The 21,524-nt window shown below is 45.0% G+C and overlaps 1 protein-coding gene across 5 annotated transcripts in view; it reads right to left on the minus strand.

The window, feature by feature from the left end:
• Positions 1–3,522, minus strand: part of FECH (ferrochelatase) — a 30,010-nt gene extending 26,488 nt beyond the window's left edge. Inside the window, exon 1 of one of the 5 annotated variants that reach the window (XM_073343614.1) lies at positions 3,313–3,522. In XM_073343614.1, coding sequence (XP_073199715.1) covers positions 3,313–3,376 — 64 coding nt within the window. In that variant the 5' untranslated portion in view covers positions 3,377–3,522. Of the gene's footprint in view, positions 1–56; positions 1,045–2,331; positions 2,597–3,312 lie in introns of those variants that run through there. The other 4 variants (XM_073343613.1, XM_073343612.1, XM_073343616.1 and 1 more) reach the window with 4 other exon arrangements.
• Between the last annotated feature and the right edge of the window lie 18,002 nt (positions 3,523–21,524).

Raw genomic sequence — 21,524 nt, forward strand, 5'->3', positions numbered from 1 at the left:
GTTGCCTAGGGCCCTAGGCATTTGCAGCAAGTTGGATCACGAGATCAGTTACTCACTTTTACCATAGGTGTTGTTCAGCAAACAGGCTGAGTTTACAATAGTTTCTTTCTCAGCAAAGAATGATCTTGCTTTTTCGGTTGTACGTCTCAGTTACTTTAATTCAGGGATTTTTATTTAAACTTTTTTCTTTAAAAGTCGTACCCCTTGGATCAATACCCTACCATAATCTCCATTCACTTACACGGACACTGGAAAAAAGATACTACGCATGCCGGGTGTGTAAGGGATGTGTTCTGTTTCACAACCGATAGACCTAGTCCTCATTAATTATTAACATTTTCTATATTAAACCCTTTTTAATTAAAGCTGAGAGGGGGAAGGGGATTCAAATTCTGGCTTTGTAACAAGAGAGACAAATTTAGGGTTAAATACTAAAAAGCGATGACCCAAACGAACTTAAGTCAAATCCAAGCTATTGGGCTCATTATAGGAGTAACTGGATGAAAGTCTACGGCCTGCATTATACAGGAGGTCATATTAGATTATCTAATGGATCTTTCTGGTTTTAATATCTATGAAGTTTTACATGTCCAGCTCAGCCCTTTTGTATTCATCTCCACAACTGACCTGCTGCACTCTGTGTCTCATCTTATTTGTATGAGTTAAATTCTAAAACCTTTGGGGGACCAACTCTATAGAAGTGATTTGCATATATCTCAGCCTACATGGCATGTTTCCTGAAACCCAAGAGACCACTTCTTCCTTTCCCATAATCAAAAGACTACCAGGAAAGCTGGGGAGTGTCATCCAACTCCAAATGTATACGGCAGGTAGAAGGTAACAGAATGTTTTCAAGAGCGGTCTCTTCCCCACTGGCCTGACAGAGTCTGTTGATCGTAAGAGCATGGCACAAGTCTCATCTCTTTTCACAGGCTGTAGTCTGTTGGGAGGGGCATGTTTCCTTTTACACTGATTTAACATAATAAATATAAAAAATGACCTTTTAAATTAATTTCTGTAGATGTCCAAAGTGGCTACATTTTATAAGTCAAAAGAACTGAATAAATAATAATCGCTGTGGAACAGCAACAAATCCTGGTGGTTCTACCACTGAAAGCAGCCGCTTAAGGACTAGCATACTGCATAGCTTTAGAAGACAGCAGCGTCAATCTACTGACCCAGGAATTTTCTGGGGGTACGGCGAGTGGCTGGGAAAGTTAAGTGGGGAGGGTCTGTTTTTGGGAGTTAGAAAGGTCTCATCATTCACATTGGGTCTATATGAATTTTTGTATGCTTTCCAAAATAATACACAGTCCACGCACTTAGAGTTTGAGAACTTATCTATTTTATAAAATACTTTTTGTACTTCAACTGTTTGAGTTTCTGGCTTTTTAAAACCAAAAATTTATTTTTGATGCAAAAACCAGACACATCCACACCCAAGTTGTAAGGCAGCTAAATATGAAGAAAGTCTCTTAACCACCATGGCTTGCAATAGGAACAGAAAGGATTGTCAGTCCACCAAAGGGCTCTTATTTGTGACAGAATGAATAAAGACAAGATATTAGACAGTCAAGGTAGGTAAAGTAATAATATTTTATTGAACCAACTTCCGCCGGTGAAAGAGAGAAGCTTTTGAGCCACACAGAGCTCTTCAGGTCACCAATGGAAGTTGGTCCAATAAAAGATATTACCTCACCCACATTGTCTCAAATATCCTGGGCTCAACACAGCTACACCACCATTGCATAAAGGCAAGATACTCAGCCAAGTGCTCTCTAATAAATAACCTGCGTCTGCAAGGCCCAGTTATAAGAGACATGATTCCCAGTCTCCCATGGTCACCTAAACTGGGTTTGCTTTTACATTGGGGTCGACAAAGCTGTAATTGGATCTGCTTGCAGACGTTTGGATTTCCCTGCAAACAGTTTGTACAGATGTAGGGCCAGACTCAATTTAATGGTACAAGCCCACTGATTGAGGTGGATGGCTGTAACTGACGGCAGAATTTGACTCCCTCCCTGGGGTTTGGCCTCCAGAGACACTTACTGCACCAGACAGAGCACACCACACTGGTTACCCGCCTGTAACAGCTTGGAGAGAGCACTGCTGATCCTGGGCACCAGAGACAGGTGGTGGCACAGGCTTGATCAGAATGGATTAAGCGCCCGCAAGGTGCGCCGCACGGTGTAAAGAGACAGAAGATGCCTACAACCTACCCAGCCAAACGACACGAAAAATGGGAGAGACAAAGGAAAGCAGAAGCTTGAAAGATCTGGACTGAGCGGGGGCCCTGGCTCTGGGTGCCACAGCACTGGCCAGGCCACTTACCGCACTCACCAGGAGGCACTTGCTGAACCAGGGCACGATGCCCCGGCCCTACCGCTGCCTCCAAAGAAACCGGCCCCGCCCCAGCAGGGCGCACCGTCTCTGGGCTCCAGCGGCCAGCAGCACCCAGGGTCAGCCACTGCATTACAGGGGCTCCCGCTGCCAGCCACCAACTCCCTCGCCGCGGCGGGACGCACCAGTCACCCCAGGGCTCCCGCTGCTGCTAATCGCGTAGCGTTATGCAAACGCTTTTCATTGAAAGGGCGCGTTGCGTAACACAGTCCCGGCTGCAGCGCCCAAAGGGAAGCGGGGGGGGGGGGGATCTTCCCGTGCCCCCTCCTTGCACCCAGTACAAGGAAAAGTGTTACACAGGCCCTGGAGAGGGGCCGCTGGTGCCAACGCCGCCCGGGCTACAGGTCTCAAGTGGGCAGCATGTGGGAGAAGTTAAATCTTCCCTCGTCTTCGCTGCGCTCAGACCATCCTCCGATCGGGGCTACGGGGGGGGGGGAAGAGTTTGCTCCAGAAATGCTCCTCCAGCCCTGCCCCCCCCCCGGAGGGGGGTGTTTCCCACCCAGGGGAGCGGGCACATGCTCCGCACCGCTCGGCGCGAAAGCCCTTTGTTTATGCAACGCAGCCAGGCGTTCGTCTGCCTCCCAGCTGCACAAAAACCCTCTCTCGGAATTGCTGCTCCCTTTGCAAGGCAGCGGCGGGGTGGGGGTGGGGGTGGGGGTGGGGGGGTCACTTTTCAGAAGGGGCGGCTTCCCCGCCCCAGGAATGGAGGGGTTTTTTTGGGGGGGGGGGGGCTAGGGGCGTGCAAGGAAACATCCCAGCTCTCCCAAGTCCGACCCCGCCCGGGGAGCCAGCAAGTGCAGCGAGCTGCGGGAGAGCCCCCGGCCGGCCCGCGGGGGCAGGCTGCGTTTCCACCGCACGCTTCATTCAGCCCAGGGCATCCCGGCCACCCTTAAAATGCAGTTGGAAACTTACATGGACACAACACTCGGTTTGCAGCTCTGAAGGCAGCAGCCATGTTTGTGTGAACTAAATACATTCCCTTAGTCTGCAGGCGCCCGGGGAAAAGGGTTCCCTTCCCCTGCTGCAAGCGCCTTAGCACTAGGCGGAGTGGGCTCGCCTCCCTCTGCCTCCTCCTTCCTCCCTGTCAAGAGCCTTCTGTGTCAGCCCGCCCGCCGGCTTCTTCCATTAGGAAGACCTGCGTTTGCTTTGCCTGGAAGGGGTGGGGACAGGGAGAGAGGCAGGTCCCAGAACTAGAGATCCTCCCCCTTCCTTTGATTGTCAAAGATCCAACTCCCAGCCACCAGCAAACCAGCTGCCAGCGCAGCCAGAGCGGGTGCGACTCGGATCTCAGAGCAAAAAGAATCTGCTGGTTGCAGATGGCTTAAGAGCTGGGGCAACCAGCCAAAACTAAAGTGACAGTAACAGTTCGATTGATTTGTAAACAGGTTTCCTCTTCTTTTTAGGGACTTGAGTCCCAAATTAATTTAAGCCAAAGAGATATCAAGTATTCTAAAAAGCGTGGTCAACATCTTCTATCGTGGATGTCCAAAGTTAAGCACCTACATTCATATTTAGGCACCTAAATAGGTTGTCTGATTTTCAGAGGTACTGAGTCTGGACAACTCAGTTAGGGGTGCTCAGCATCTCTGGAACTCATGCAGCTTATTTAGGCCCCCATCTTGCAAACACTTAAAAGGAAGCCCATAAATAAGTGTTTACCAGTTTGGGGCTTTAGGCACTAAACTTTAGGCACTCAGGTTTGAAAATGTTAACTTTTTATTTTTATAGCTAGTGACAAAAGAATAATTGTTTATACTAATTTATCTTCTATGGTTTTAAAATAGAAGATTGGTGCATAACATGGAAGAAAATTATTGAATTGTGACATTCATGCAATCAACAACGAGGAGACCAGTGGCACCTTGAAGACTAACAGATTTATTTGGGCATAAGCTTTCGTGGACAAAAAACCCACTTCTTCAGATTCGTGGAGTGAAAATTACAAATGCAGGCATGAATATACTGACACATGAAGAGAAGGGAGTTACCTTACAAGTAGAGAACCAATTTTGACCAAGTCTTGTAGCAACTTCAGAAAAAAACCACATAAAAACAGTTCCTTTCCCCAAAAGGCAAAAGGCACCAGTTTACACACTATGGGTCATTGACTGCTCCCTGTCTATGTAACTCCTAGTGCTGTTCTTCTCCATAAAATGATTGGGTTTTGACTGTTCAGACAATTTTTAAAAAACTGACTGGCTAATATATCTCTAAGGTCTTTACAATAATTGATGTAAGAGTTACGGCATTTCATTTTTCCCTTTTATATTTATAATATCAGTACAGCTACATGTTTATTATGTGTCTGACATGGTCATACACATGGATCCAGAAATCCATCTGCTCTGCCTGATCCCAGACAGGGAAAATAAAAGACCTTGTCCTGACTAGGAAAAAAAGAAGTAAAAGGAGTTAAACTGTGCTTAGTTTTGTGGTAAGTGGGGTTTTCAGTCAAGTTAAACTAGCTTGACTGAGCTAACTCAGTTGAAAAAAAGCATAGATTCATAGATACCAAGGTCAGAAGGGACCATTATGATCATCCAGTCCGACCTCCTGCACAATGCAGGCCACAGAATCTCACCCACCCACTCCTGTGAAAAACCTCTCACCTATGCCTGAGCTATTGAAGTCCTCAAATCATGGTTTAAAGACTTCAAGGAGCAGAGAATCCTCCAGCAAGTGACTCGTGCCCCATGCTACAGAGGAAGGCGAAAAACCTCCAGGGCCTCTGCCAATCTGCCCTGGAGGAAAATTCCTTCCCGACCCCAAATACTGCGATCGGCTGAACCCTGAGCATCTCTTTTCTGAGACTACACAAGACCAAAGAGACATCACAAAGGCATGGATATCAACAAATACACAAGGCAACATGTCAAAAACCTGTACTACTGACAGTGGAGACTTTGTTGAGATACGACTGTTTCTTTTACAGCATTCAATGAAAAAGGGAACATGGGAGATTCATTTGGCTCAATATTAATGACACTTGAAAGGGGGTGTGAATAGTGTTATACTAATTCATACCTTGATTCTGTTAACCCTGAAACTGGTATGAGGAGGTTACTTACCTGTAACTGAAGGTTCTTCGAGATGTGTGGCCCCTATCTGTGGGTTTATGTATGTGCACCATGCACCCAGAGCCAGAGAATTTAAAAGTAGTGTCCGTTGGTCCGTGTATGCACCCTATCAATACAGCCAATGTTTCCGTTTGAGGTGATAAAGGGTAGGGAGGACCGACTGCATCTCCAGTTCCTTTTCAACTGCAAATCAGATACATCTGTAGCAGAGAGGAAGGAGGATGGCAAGTGGAATGCAGATAATGACCAAGGATCTCGAAGAACTTCCAGTTACAGGTAAGTAACCTCTTCTTCTTTGAGTGATGGTCCCTATTGTATTCCACTTACTGCTGGGGGAATTCTGCGCCACTGCGCAATGCAGAATTTTGCAGAAATTAACATTGTGTGCACAGAATTTCCTTCCCCCCCACAGAAATGGGCTGCAGTGCTGCTAATTGCCACTAGGGACTGCTGGACCTGGCCAAGCCCAGCTCGTACATAGAAGACACTGCTGAGGGGGGATAGCTCAGTGGTTTGAGCATTGGCCTGCTAAACCCAGGGTTGTGAGTTCAATCCTTGAGGGGGCCATTTAGGGATCTGGGGCAAAATATTGGGAATTGGTCCTGCTTTGAGCAGGGGGTTGGACTAGATGACCTCCTGAGGTCCCTTCCAACCCTGATATTCTATGACTATGAGGGAGCTAAAGGGTTCCTGGCAGCTGCAGTTCCCAGCTGCCAGGAGAGGGTGGCACATAGGAAACTCGGGGCAAGCCTGGGATTGAGCATCAGGCTGTTTCTCCCTCTGGATTCCTGGGCTCCACGGGGCAAGAAAGAGGATGTCTGGGCAAGGGGGGGCCCCCATAGCTGGGCTCTGTTGTGGGGGGGAGAGGGTGTGGGTATTTGGGGGGGCACTGCAGCTAGTCTCTGGGAAGGAAAGGGTTGTGGGTGTCAGGCCCACTGGCTGGGGAAGGGACAAAGGGGACAGAGAAACAGGAACTGGGTTGTCATAGGGATTTCTTTAACTCTCTACTCCTGGGGGAATTTTTGTGTGTGTCTGTATTGTTCCAAGTATTGTATTGCACTTGCTCACAGGTATTTTAAAATAAATTACCAAAATAATTGAAACTGGCATGATTATGTAGTGTTATTTTGACAAATAAAATTTTCAGAATTTTAAAATATTGTGTACAGAATTTTTAATTTTTGGGCACCAAAGTTTTACATTTTTGGAGCAGAATGCCCCCAGGAGTACTTCCACTGAGGGTGATTAACCAGCAGTACCTAAGTCAGAGGAGGGTGCAAGGATGAAGATGGAATGGTCATGCAGAGACTTGCCACACCAAAGGAGGTATCTACTAGGGCTGCTGACTCTTGTGCTAAGGTATAGTGTATTGCAAAGGTGTGTACAGAACTCCACATAGCTGCTCTACATCTGTCCAGAAGCAGCACATCCTGAAGGGAGGCCAGGGTCAAAGCCTAGGGTCTGTGACAAAATGGCTGATGTTAGTATGGTGGGTCCTGCACTTTTCTTGGTGGGGGGCTAAGATGTCAGCCCTTGCCCCTGCTCTTGAGGCACTGAGAGCCCCTGCTAGAGGCCTAGAAAGGTGGTAAAGGAGGGAAGCAGTCTGGATTTGCTCCTTACTCCAAGCCCCAGCCCCTCTCAACCTCTGGAGGTTCTTACCCTCTTCCCCCTTGAGCGGGGTACCTTCAGTCCTTAGACACTAGGGAAGGGCGTCTCCCTCACTTCTATTTTCTGCTCTTTCAAGTCTCACAGCACACCTCCAGATAAGCTTGCTTCCTGTCTGAAGCAGGGTGGTTTTATTAGGTTCCTGACAGGGCCTTAATTGACTGCAGGTGCTCCAATTAACCTGTAGCCACCCTCCCTAGTCTACAGGGAACCACGCCTTAATTAGCCTTGGGCTTATATATTTCCCTCTAATACTCTACTACTGATCCTTGGTCCTCCTGTATTGCAGGTAGGCTTGCTTGCAAAGTTTAATGCAACCTGAAATCCACTTAGAGAGTCTCTTTTTTTGGAGATGGCCTGTCCCCCAAATCTTTCTGCTACTGTCTGGGGGACTTCCTGATGGGTCTTATTCTCTGGGTACAAGGCTAAAGCTAGTCAGACACCTAGGGAGTAGAGTAACAGCTGTGTTAGTCTGTATTCGCAAAAAGAAAAGGAGTACTTGTGGCACCTTAGAGACTAACCAATTTATTTGAGCATGAGCTCATGCTCAAATAAATTGGTTAGTCTCTAAGGTGCCACAAGTACTTCTTTTCTTTCTAGGGAGTAGAGTTGATGTTCCTCTGCAGATGTATGTGGTTTGGGGAAGAAAACAGGCAACTGAATGGATTGATGTGAAACTGGGAGATTCTTTGGTAAGAATTTGGGATGCAGGTGCAAGGAAACTCTGTCTTTGTGGAAAATTGTGAAAGACAGGTCTGCTATCATAGCTCTAAGTTTATCAACCCTTTTCATGGAAGTTACAGCAACAAGGAAGGTGACTTTAGTGAAAAGGAGGGACATAGAGCGTGATGCCCGCAGTTCAAAGGGTGGTTTTGCTAACATGGATGGAACTAGGTTCAGGTCCTATTGGGGGGTGATGTGTCGGATGGGTAGGAAGGTTCTGATGACACCCTTCCAAAACTTAGTAGTTAATGTGTGTGTAAAAACGGAGTGACCTTCCATGAAGGGGAATATACCAATAGCCACCAGGTGGACTTTCAGAGAGTTGATGGTGAGACCTGATGCCTTCAAGGACAAAAAATAGTTGGGGGGATCCCTGCTGATTCTGGTGAAACTCCCTTTTGTTGGGCCCAGGAAGCAAAGCATTTCTACTTTGCCTGGTAACCATGTCTAGTGGATTATTTCCTGCTGCTGGAGAGGAGATGTCTTGTATGGCTGAAGAATAGGTCCATTCCAAAGCAGATGCCCATCCAAATACTATGCTCTGAGATAGAGCACCTGTGTATTGGGATGTCTGATGTTGCAGTTGCACTTTGTCAGCAGACTGGGGAAGGTGGTGATAGGAATTGGTGGGCAGGTTGTCCTACAAAGGAGATTGGGAAACCAGAATTGTCTGGGCCAGCAGCGGGTGATCAGAATGACTGTTGCTCTGTCCCATCAGATCTTGTGGAGTACCCAAAGCAGGTGCGATAGAAGAGGGAAAACGTAGTTGACTTGGCCTGACCAGGCAAGAGGGAGAGTGTTGCTCTGAGAGTGGTAGCTGAGACCTTCCCTGGAGCAGGATGTGGTGCATTTGCTGTTTATATGGGAGGTGTCTGGTCAGAATCCCCCATCTGATGAAGATATCATGAACTACTGAATTAGAGTTCCCACTCATGGTTGATCACAAAATGTCTGCTGAGCGGAAGATAGGCTGTAGACAAGAAGATCCAGTGAGTGACCGCTTCTGCGCATAAAGCAGTTGATATCGTCCCACCGGTTTGTTGATGTAGAAGACAGTGATGGTGTCCGATGTGGTGGGAATGGATGAAGGGGAGAAAGGACTGACATATTTTCCTTACAGCTCAAAGTTCCGGGATATTGATGTGCATCCTGAATTCTTGAGGAGACCACATTTCCTGTTGTTGTCCCATAATTGTCCATGTGTGCTCCCCAACCAATGAAGGATGCATCAGTGATGATCCTCTTGTCCAGAGAGGAGGAAGGGAACCCCTCCGCATATGTGACATTGGTATATTCGCCACCACAGGGTAGAATTGGGCAGGAGGGGCGTGGGGGAAATCTATAGCATCGTGTGGGTGGTGGGCAGTGGAACTTGCGCTTTGGGCTATAGACAACTTGTGCCTCTATACTGGGGGGCACAATCTAAAGGGGAGGATGTGTGACCACCCCATGTGTCTCCTCTGTCCAGCAACTCCCCAGTGTGGGGCTGCCACACTCTCACTGCCCCACGTTACCTGCAGGGGGGTGAGGGACTCTGTCCTTAACCCAATGCGCCACCCTCCACTATGTTCAGCCACCCTCCCTGGCAGCTGGGCCTGGGTGGGGAGCAGGAGGGAGCTGCTTCTCATGTGGCTCAAGCTGGCCCCTCCAGATCACTACTCTGTGCAGTGCAGAAGCTGCCTGAGAGCCTGGCTGGGGAGTGGTGGCAGCGGCAGAGGGCCACCCCCCATCCAGGCCCAGCTGCTGGAGACAGTGGCTGAGCGAGCTGGAAACATGCCTAGAGGGGGAGAGAAGGGGCTCCAGAGCCTGGACAGGGGGGCCCCAGGCAGGGGGCGGCCAGTCACCACCACCTCCCCAGCCAGGCTCCGCACACAGCAGCGACCCAGAGTGGCTGGCATGAGAAGCGGCTGGTCCTGCCCCCTCCGTTCCCTGCCCAGGCCTGGCTGCCAGGAACAGGGGCCGCGCATGTTGGGGGACAGGTGCAGAGGGAGGACAGAGCCCCTCTCCCTCCCCACTCCCGACAGGCCAATGTGGGGGGGGGACTTGACCCCACATGTCCCCCCATGTGTTGCCTGTGCTTCGGGCAAGGGTGTTGATGCCCCGCGAGCAAAGGGTGGCTCTAGAGTCCTTGAGGGTATGTAGGGAAAAATCATCCATCTTTTGATTTAAAAGACGGGATTCATTAAAGGGGACGTCTTCTATAGTGTTTTGTACCTGCTGAGTGAAACTGGAAGAGTGGCGTCGACATTCCCTATGGCCGTAGCTGTAGCCCTGGAAGAGGAGTCTACTATGACCACTGCTGATTGGAGTGCTGTTCTGGCTATCTGCTTCCCTTCTCAATGAGCATCTAAAAATCAGTCCAGTCCTGCTGTGGGAGTCTATCAGCAAATTCCTCAAATGTGCTGTAATTCAGGAAGTCGTATTTGGCTAGTAATGCCTGATTGTTCAAAATCCTGAACCAGAGACTGGCTGAGGAAAAGACCCAAAAGGTTCAAACGCTTGCTCGTCTTGCCAAATGGGTTGGCGTGAGGGTGCTGTTGTCTGACTCATTCAGTCATTGCTTGGACAACCAGGGAGTTTTGGGGAGGGGGTGTGAGAAGAGAAACTCAGACCCCTTAGCCGGAATGTAGTAGCATCTTTCTGCCCATTTGGGGGGCATGTGGCTGGGATGTGCCATACTGCCCTGGCAGGCTCAAGAATGGCATCATTAAATTAGCCAGTGCAACCCTAGTTGGTGTCTGAGGTAGAGGATATCCAGTTTATGTTGGGCATCATGGGTTTTCTCTGGGGAATGTGGTGGTCCCCCACAATTTTGCACGGTTGCTCTTGGAACTGCCTAAAATCCCCCGGAGGTGAAGTGGACACTGTAGTTGCTGCCTCATCAGGGGAAGAGGAGGGAAATCTGCCTGTCCAGGGGCACCATCGGAGCCAGGCTAAGGGGTTCCACCTCCATCAACGGATCCAAGCACCTGCTTGAAGGGGCCCTCAATAGGGAGGTAGGTGAAGTTTCCCTTGTGGATCAGGGCTGGTTCTGAGGGAGGGTATTGGGACCAGGGTCCCCAGTATAGCCAATAGTTTGAATCTGGAGGATGTTGAGGCAGTCCCCATGGCATGGGGCACCAGTGGGTCTGTGGTGGTTGGAGCAGAGAATGTTGACAAGATCGGGATGGTCTCCATGAGGGCACATACAGGTGGTATCACATCAGTGGACACTCTCTGGCATCCAGTTCATTAAAGGATAAGAAAATGGATTCCAGTTCCATTGGCAGTACTGTCGGGGCTGGAAGAAGTATGTAGATGGTTGGAATGGGAGGTGAGAGGTTCCACAGTGATGGCAGATCATGAGGGGGAGAAATAGCCTCCCTAGAGGTAGAAAGATGGAGTGATCCCAGTTCTGTTAGGTGAATACATCCTGGGCTCAAACACAGTTCTGGACCTCCCTGGTGTCAGAGGTACCCTCTCTTTACTTGGTGTCAGCGGTGGTGCCAAGGTGGACTTCCCCAGAGTGGGTGGAACCCACATCTTATGAAGCGCCAATGTTGATGGTACCATTGGACTGGTGCTTGGAACCACCGGTCCCACTGTTTCTGGGACTACTTGTTGTGTCTGAGATTTTGTGCATGTCCTATTTCCATGGTTCGAACTCATGGAAGGAGTGTGCACTTCTTTGCTTTTGAGGAAGACCTATTCCCATGCTTATGGGTCTGCTTCCTGACTAGGCCCTGGAATGGGGTCCATAGTGGTGATACTGTCTGACAGTGCCGGATTTGGACTCAGTAGCAGGGGGTGCACTCCTTGCCATTTATGGCTGATGTACAGGAGGGTCCCCTGGCCTGGGTCCGAGTGAGGCCTCATGGTGACTTCCATGCAGTGCTTCCGGAGGGAGAGAGCCTGGGCTTCTCGTGTAGGGCTGGGGAAGAACTGGCAGATACTGCCATGCACTTGGATGCAATGTGAGCTTCCCCCAAGCAATAGAGGCAGCGTTGGTGTTTGTCGCTGACCAAGAAGGAGCATGGGCAGGAGGAGGCGGCACAGAGTTTAAAGCCCAGGGTCCTGGACATAGTCTGGTACCTGCACGTGGATACGAGGAGTGTGTGGCGGGGGAGGGGAGGACAAACCCCCAATCTATCTACACTAATCACTGAAAACTATGAACTACAATAAAACTCTAAAATTCTAAAAACTGTTTACAGCTATGTATTTAAAGGTGCATCAGAAACGAGGCCACTGGAAGTTCCAGTCCAGACCGTGTGGCGGTAAGAAAGAAATGAAGATGTGGTCAGTCCGCCCCACCCTTTATCACCTCAGACAGAAGCAAGAGGTGAGCCAGGACATGTGTGCGAGCCAAAGGATGCTACTTTAAAATTTTCTGACTCCAGACGCCTGGTGCGCATGCATAAACCCACAGTGGAACACAACAGAGATCTTCACTGGAGGAAGAAGTAACCCCACTCACTGTGGTCCTCTGTCCCCCTCTAGTGGTAACTGGGCCATATCTAGAAGTTGATGAGCCTCCTACAAGCTTGCTAACAGAGATGAATCTCTTAGCTCAAATTAGCACTGGCTCATGCTTTAAAATCCAGAAGTTCCAGGTTTGATTACTGGTAACCCACCCAGGGGTGCAATATTATATGCATAGTACAGAACTCCACAGGATTATTCAGGGGAGAAAGGACTACCTTTGTGATGAAGGGACAGGATCAGACTCCTCGTTTGTTGGTAAGTACAATACAAGGCATGCGTTAAAATGTATCCCAGCTCTGGTAATGGAGTATCTTATTGCAATTATAAAATACTGGTTTTAAAGAATATTAAACTAGTCAAAATAGTTTCCTACATTCTGATCTGTTTGTAATTGCCAGAACAACTCAAAATTCAAGGCTGTAGGCAGTGGATTTTACTGATGACAACAATAGTTCAGAATTCTTACACTCCATCAGATCACTCAGTTCTTCTGTCTGTTTTATAATCAATCCAATCCTCCATGGTGTATTTTCTGGGGCCATTAATGCACATTTCACACATGGTCCGAGGTTTAGGCACAGGCTAAAGTCATTAATTGACTCTGTCATGTCTTGGTGGGGGATGTATTGTATTTGGGGAAACTGACATAAACATGCTCATATTCAAGGATATTAAACAAGGGTAAGTGTGGTGATTGTATCAGGTCAGTAAACATGCCACCCCCCAGAGAGTCCTATTGTGTCCAACAGGCCAGGAACATTAACTATTATAGCATAGCTGATGTGTCTTGACTGCCCAGACATCAAAGGGCAATAAAATAATCTTAAATTCAGATAGCCAAATACACAGTGGAGACCCATCAATTGGTGTTACCCATCTAACTTGTCTAGGATGCACTTTTCAAATAACCAGTAAGGATCTAGCCAGGAGGTCAATTAAACTTTCTTTTTGCTACAAAGGGGATGGATCAGAGTAGCCAGACTTTTTTTTTTTAAATTGTTAGGGAAATCTAGGATTAAAAAGTTCCCATCAAGAGGGAGAGAGCGTGTGCGCAGGACAGAGGGGCCTTTTAAGCATGAAGGATAAGCTTGAGATGAATTATCTGTGCTTTTCTTATTGCCTCAGACTTGCTCTTTATTTCACATTTCAAAATATAAAACACTAACGATGCCACATATCTTTCCACCATGTAACATAGTTGTTTATGGAAGGCCAGGAGAGAGAGAGGAAACTTATGTTTGGGATGAGGGAGGTGATTTGTGTGCTGTGGGTGGGGGAACCAAAGCAGTGGAGGCAGAGAAAGGGAACTAAATAGCAAGGTTTAGATCTGAGATTATTTAATTTCTTTTTAGGACTTGTGTTGGTGGGCTATACAGTCTAGCAACGTTAACTCACAATTAAGCTAACTTGACTGCTTCTTGAAGTTCTCTATCCATCCTCAGAACAGCTTTAGCAAAAAGCAGGAGTATAAGCTCCCCTGCTACCTCGTCTTAATCCTGGTCTGGTAGGACCACTGGTAGGGTTATGAGAGCAGGTTAATCTCTGCTTATTCAAACCTTGGCCTCTATCCTGCCAATGTCAGTTCTAATAGTGATTTTTGTGGTGATGGAGGCTGTTCACTAGGAACTGAACTGAGACCATCAGTTCATTTAATCTAAACAGTCAATAGATGGTAATGACTTTCAATCCCTACCTCAGGTAGATATGCCCTACAGACATAAGACTCTCAGTACTATTACCAGTCCCTGAAATTACCCAGTTTCATGGTTTTTAGCTAGCATACACCTGTCCAAGAATTTGGTTTTCTTTCCTTAATCAATAATTATACAGTAGACTCTCTCCCAGCAATACAGAGGTCATACTCCCATGTTTGAAGCTTCCCAGATCTTCCCTTGTTCCCTTTTTGAACAGGAGCATCAAAGATAACTTCTCTGAAGTCCCGAGATATACCTCTTCACTCTGCTCTCTAACGAGAACTGAAAACTATCTCCTTCTGCTCCTCCTTTTGTGTTTGCTGTCTCTTCCAGAATTCTGGCATTTCTCACCCTCCAGTCCTCCAGCATCTATTTCAAATTGCTCTGTTGGTTTTTTAACATGGTGAGATCTGGAGCTGGCAGAAACTCAGAATGTCCATTCCACAGGAAAGTCTAATGTTTTGAAATTTGTTTTCATATCAAATTGGAAGAAAATCAACAAATTTCAAAATATTCCATAAAATAAAATTTTCTGAAATGTGTTTGGGGTCAATATAAATGTTCTGTTTTAATACAATCAAAATGTTTCATTCTCATTTTGATTTTTTTATATTTGTAAATAGATCATATTGCATCATAACATAGCAAATAAAATACATTTCAAAATGAAAAGTTGTTTTTAAATGAAATTGAAATTTCATTTTAGAAAAAAAGAGAATCACTCTGAGGTTGAAGTGTTCCTGTTTTGAACTATCAGAATGGAACATTTCATCAAAATTGACATATTCCTGCAGAGTCTCAATTTGAACAAAATGGCACTTTCCAATGGAAAAATGGCCTGCTGGAAATCGTTTGACCAGCTTCAGTGAAATTCTTTGTTGCAGCAAGGCTTGGTCTATATCAAGATTTTGTACAGTACAACTGTCAGGCAGGGTGTTGATTTGTACCAAAATAGTTATACTGGTACAACTGGTATGTCCCTTTTGTGAACATCTGTATATAAGCACTTTCATATGGATATAACTGTCAACACTAGGGGAGTTGTATGTCTAACTATACTAGTATAGTTAAACCAAAATTCCTTTTGTGTATAGTTGAAGCCAAAGTTTTACTTCCCCAGAAACCTTTCAGTCACAAAGAAGTCCTTCTGGTTTCCAAGTAATAATTACTTGTACTGTCACAGTTTGCCTCACTGTCTCCTCAGGGATCCAGACCCTCCCTGTTGCTTCTTGCTCTATATATTTGTAAAATCCTTATTGCTTCTCATCCCTTAAGCAATATGCCTTTTATTGTAAATTAGAGATGGTCACAAATTGTCTATTAAAATGTTTTGATTTTTTTCCCCAAAGAACAGGCTTTTGACAAAAATTAAAGAACAAGTAATTGTGTGTGTTAAGTCACAGGAAAAAAATTCATTTCCTGCCTATCTGTATTGTAAATATTGGATTTCTTGAGCCAAGTGCTCCCTCCCATTGCTATAGAGCATCTTCACCAGATGCGGTGCAGTGGTGCAGCTGTATTGCATGGCTGCAGTGCTCTACCTATATGGACATGGCCTAAGCCTCACTCATGATCTCCTGATACAATTCTTAAATGTCAGGATTTTTTTTCCCAGCCAGGGCACAGTTTAATGTGTTTCCTGTCAAACAGGAATTACCCTGCCCTAACCAAAAGAATGTGGCTTCTCCACTTGGCAGTTAGTTCCAAAGTACATTTGGAATCTGACATATGAGCACGCTAAAAGTGAGGCTTAATTTTTACTTAAAAATCCTGGCAGCTGCTCCCCGCCAGCCTGGGAAGTGGGAGAGGGGTCCCCACTGCACTTCCCCCCCCAGGCCTGGGGAGGGTGATGAACCCTAATAAGCAGAGATGAGGCTGGAGGACTGAAGTGAGGAGATTGAGGGCCCATGGGGTGGGAGGTCTGTATTGATGGTGGGTTCTGAGCAGATGGGGTAAGTACTGGGAGGGTGAACTGAGGGTGGCGGGGGTCGACGGGGCAGGGGGGCTGAACTGATGGGGTGGTGATGTGGGAGAGGATTAATTGCTAGGTGGGAGTCAGGCAGATGTGGGGGTAAGAGAGCTCCTGCAGCAGGGGCCAAAAATATCACCTTATCTAGTACATGTGGGAAAGTGGGTGACACTAATTATCACATGCACAGACCCTGGGGATGGGCAAGGGGAGTTCAAAAATCAAGAGACTGATCTAAAAAACACAATATAATCTTTTATTAAAATGTCATGATTTTGGGGCTAATCTCATGATTTGAGGGGGATGGGGGGGTGTCCAACTCATGATTTTTGATCTCTTGAAGTTGGCAAAACTATGTAAGTAAGCACTGACTTACATCTTGAATGGCTCTTATGTAGCTAAGTTGTCTCCCTCATGACATTAGATATAATTTTTTCAGACTAAACTGCTTTCTTTAAGAGAAATTTAGCTTTTAAGCTGTTTGGGTCTAGTTCATGAAGAGCTAGAATATTCCTCCAAGTCATCAACAGCTCAGTGGAGCACTCACTCAAAGACCCTGGGCAAAGAACTGCTCATCCCCAAGAGATATTGCTGAAAAGCTGCAATTGGTAAGGTGCATGGGACAAAGCCTAGTGACTCAGGAGTGAGGGGTGTATATGCTAGGAATAGGGGATTGCCTGTATCAGTGTCAGAGCCAGGGCTAGAATTCAGAATTAGAAGTGGGAATTCTCTGCTCAAAATCGTGTGTTCAACTCAGACTACACCTCTGACTCATTCTTGTCTTCCCAGGGCCTCTTTCCCATTCCTTTTTTCAGTTAATTTTGCTCAGTAATACATGAATACTTCCATATTTTGTGGGATATTTATTTCCAGACTGTGGGATCCTTGGGATGGGGATCTATAGAATTAACAAAATAACAGGGTGAATGCTTTCCTTGATCTTACATTGTAAACCCAGTCGGGTCATGGTCACGATTTCACAGCTGTTCCCATGTTATGTTTACAAGCAGGTCTGTTTCACTAATTGCCAGGCTGCAAACTGCCTCTCACTTTGCATCTGAGGGAGCCAGGATAAGTAGCCATGGCTCTTGTCCAAAAACAACATACCTAACTATTCCTTGTCTTTGGCATATCACAGTTTATACATGAACAGCTGGAAATCATATTCCTCTTATCAAGACTGCTACCTTTTGTTCATCCTCCTGCTTTCATTTCTGGAACTCTGCACCTTAATCCACTTTCATTGGCAATAATGTCACTTTAGTTGTAGCTCTCTCATAACACAACTTTTTAATAGCACAGGTACCTGTTGGACTGAAGATCAGATCAAATAGACTTCTATCCTGCCCCATTTTGCCATACCATGGATATTCTCATGCCTCAATGTCATGTTCTTCAAAAGAAGTTCAATCTGTTATTAGAACAGTCAAGGCAGCCTATAAAAACTCTAGCAAGTAAATGCTAGGAAATGTGATAGTTCCATTCTGTTCCTGTTGCAGATACTCAAAAGGCTAATTCCCATTACTTACTAATTACGTAACTAAGATTTCATTAACAAAGGAAAAAAATTGGCAGGATGAGTTCATAAAGCTTCTTCCTAACAATGGACCATAATCCCTACAGCTGTAAATCATCCCTGCCAAAGATTATAGTGTTATGCAACTGCTTAGCTGCATTATGGGTTAGAGCAGAGTTGTCTGTCTTTGAAGTATCCGGTAGATACTAAATGCCACTGCTACAGGCAAAATATTAGACTAGATGGCTTAGTGGTCTGTTCTGGTATGGCTGTTGCTATATTCCTATATAACGGTTATTGTCAATCACAATGCATGGAGTGGCTTAAAAATCACAAGATTTTTCTTTTTTTTTAATTGGGTTCTTTTTAGCCACCTTGTGGTTTTGAGGCTTTAGGTTACATTGGGTCTCATTTTCAAACTTTTCTTTGCAGCCAAAAAAGCTAAACACTTATTTAAAAAAAAAATAATAAAAAAATCAAGCTGAGACCCTCTTGTATTTACATGGCTTCAGGAGTTGGGGCTTTAAGGAAAACACCAAAGCCACAAGACTGGAAATAGAATCATGAGAGAGTTGGTGACTGATGATGGGGCATAATCTGATGTTGAGGTAGTGTACAGTCCTTCACTATTTCATGCAACCAGCCCCATTGTCTCCCAAGGGATTTCTAGCTTAATGGATACTCATCTGAGAAAGTGTTGCCAGATTGGGTCCCTATTTTGTGAGCCAGAAAGCTCCTCTTTTCACAAACATTCTAGGCTTACTCCTGCCATCTTACTCGCTAGTCCTTATTCACATGAATTCTATTATTGATTTTTAGTATATTACTCACCGGAGGCAAGGTTTGCCACATCAGACCCTGGTTCTAGAGGAGTGGCTCGCTGAATTTTAGTTCCTGTTTATTTTTGAATGTCTACTTTATAATTACTACCTTTATTGGAACAGCTGTTCTTTGTAATGTTTAACAAAAGCCTACCAGGTATTCTTTACATGGCTTTAAAATCTCCAGCAGTCATATGAATATGAATGATCTCCAGCAGTCATATGAATCAAGAATGCAGACTATAGGCCACACTGTAAGTTGGTCATTTTAATAATTTCACTGGGAAATAATTCAGGGTAACTGAGGTCCAAATAGGTTTCTCTTTTATTCAGCTTTCTTATGTACACAAACTAATTCCTCTAGTATGACTGGTAAGTTCATAGATGTAGTAAGCTGAATTCTTCTTGATTGCCACAGGGCAAATGCATCTTGTCTCCAGGCACAGGGAAGCTAAGTGACTTGCCCTATGTCACACTGCAAATGAATGGCAAAGCTGCGAACAGAACCCTGGTTACTTCACTCCAGGTACAATTCCCTATCAAATAGACGATGCTGCCTCATTCTGACCATGTAAAGGATGCTTTAAAGGGACATGGTCAACTTAAAATAATAACTTGCATGTAGTTTTGGATACTAAACCTGCCTATGAGTCCCTTCGCCAATTTTTCTGTTTTTTCAACATTTTCCTCTCCCTGCTGCTATGTGAAAAATCCACACAAACAGAATAAAGTGACTGACTAGACAAGGGAAACAGTGAAATAAACTATATATGTAGTAAACAACATGAAAAAAGAGGAAAATATCCTATTCTGTTGTCAGTCATGGTAAACTTAGGTGATACTTATAACAATAGCTTAAAAAAAGTCTGATTTTTTTTTAAAGTTGATTGTGCCCTTTAATTCCCAAGAGGCATTGGAGGTTCTACCCTCCTTTATGTAAAGGGAAAAGTTGGAAGGCTGAGTTGTTAAAGTAGGTTCTCTCATGGCAGCTCTTGTTTAGAAATGTTATCTGAGTACATGGCTTTATGAGCATTAATATGGAGGAATAAGGGTTAATTTAGGTACAAAAACAATATCTGTGCATTTTCTGTTTATTTATATGACTGTGTTTCTCTGAATTTTGCCCTTTCTATTCTATGTAGGTTCTTTTACTGTCCTCACAGCGGAGTAGCTGAGCACCTTTCTGTAGTGCACTAAGCAACGCTTTGCACTATGATCACTTCCATTAAGCTATTCTTTAAATAAATCATAGCCCAGTACTTAAAGAAAGCAGGGGGAAAGGAGGGGAGGGAATATTTGAGAAAGCAAACAAGGAACAAAAATTGGAGATCATCAGAAAGCAATAATCTGTGTGCATTCATATAACCAGGGAATTTGGGGTGTGGGTGTGGCAAGGGAGACTGTACCTGAGGTTGGGAGGCTTAATTAGTAGATAATGCTCAAGCCTGGCACAAATGGGACCCCATATCTGCTATCAGCTTGTAGTCTCATAAAATGAATCTTGATTTCAGCTCAGTGCTTCAGGAACAAAATCTGAATCATTATTTGCCATGATTGGCATTCTGTGCTCTGCAGACTGAAATCTTCTCTAGTGGGTAGAAAGAATACTCTTTTGAAAGCATTAAATTTGTCATTGACAGGGCACTGTAGGGAAGCTTTGCATTGAGACTGCACAGCTGGATACACACTGTTTATTGGATACATTATTTGATGAGATTCCCTTCACACACACAGAGGAACAAAGTCCCTCTGCTGGGTAGCAGAAACCCACATGTCTAGATTTATGACCTAGCACCTCCGCATACCATTACAGACCTGGTTATACTTTTACATTGTATTCATGCCATAATATTGTTTGCACATACAGTATACTAATCAGAGGCTGCATGGTTTAGTGGATAGGGCACTAGACTAGATGTCAGGATACACTGATTCTACTTCTGCCACTGATTTGCAGTGTAATTTTTCTGTGCCTCTGTTTCCCCTCCACTCTTTTCCTGTCTTGGCTATTTAAGTGTAAACTTTTTTGGGCAATGACTAGCTCTCACTATGTGTATGTACAGCATGTAGCACATGTGATCTCAGCTGGGGCCACTAGGCATTGCCAGAGTATATATAATAAGGCCATGCACCAAGCTAGACCTAAATTTTTGCAGCAAGGATTCTATACCACACTTGTGTGACTGAGTGAAAATTCCCTGACAGCTTCATTTCTTAAAGCATGGTGTTTTAAATTAATTGAAAAAGAAAATGAATATGGTCAGTACAGCAAACCCTGCTTAGTTAATCTAATAGATGCTCTAAAAACAATTCACTTGTTTTGCCTTATTTGGGAGAACTATAGAGATCAGATATCTTAAAACTAATCAGGGAACTTTACCAACTTTTCTTTTGGAGACCAACTTATTTCTTGCCTCGTTTTGTTTTTAGATGTACTTGTCTTTTAGCACCATGGTTCTCAACCAGGGGTATGCAGAGGTCTTCTGGGGGTACATCAACTCCTCTACATATTTGCCTAGCTTTACAACAGGCTACATGAAGCACTAGCAGTCAGTACAAGCTAAAATTTAGAGACAATGACTTATTTATACTGCTCTATATACTATAAACTGAAATGTAAGTACAATATTTATAGTCCACTTGCATTATTTTATAATGCTATGGTAAAAATGAGAAAGTCAGCAATTTTTCAGTGATAGTGTGCTGTGACACTTGTATTTTTATGTCTGATTTTGTAAGCAAGTCATTTTAAAGTCAGGTGACACTTGGGGATACACAAGACAAATCAAAGCTCTGAGAGGGGTATGGTAGTCTGGAAAGGTTGAGAGCTAGTGAACAAGTGGGTAAAGGAGTGTTTGTACATCTACCAAACAAAGGCCTGCAATGCAGATGTAAGCCAACTAGGTTAATGGAACTGAATAACTCCTTACAGGTATGTGATTCTGTACCTCTGGCCAAGATGGAGTTTATATTACTGTATACATAAAGGTTGTTACCCTTCCCTTTATATTTATGACCTGTTCAGACAAACAAGTTTGTTTACATTTACAGGAGATAATGCTGCCCGCTTCTTATTTACAATGTCGCCTGAAAGTGAGAACAGGTGTTTGCATGGCACTGTTGTAGCTGGTGTTGCAAGATGTTTACATGCCAGATGCACTAAAGGTTCATATGTCCCTTCATGCTTCAATCATC

Source organism: Lepidochelys kempii, chromosome 5, assembly GCF_965140265.1.
Source record: "Lepidochelys kempii isolate rLepKem1 chromosome 5, rLepKem1.hap2, whole genome shotgun sequence".
Lineage (NCBI taxonomy): Eukaryota > Metazoa > Chordata > Testudines > Cheloniidae > Lepidochelys > Lepidochelys kempii.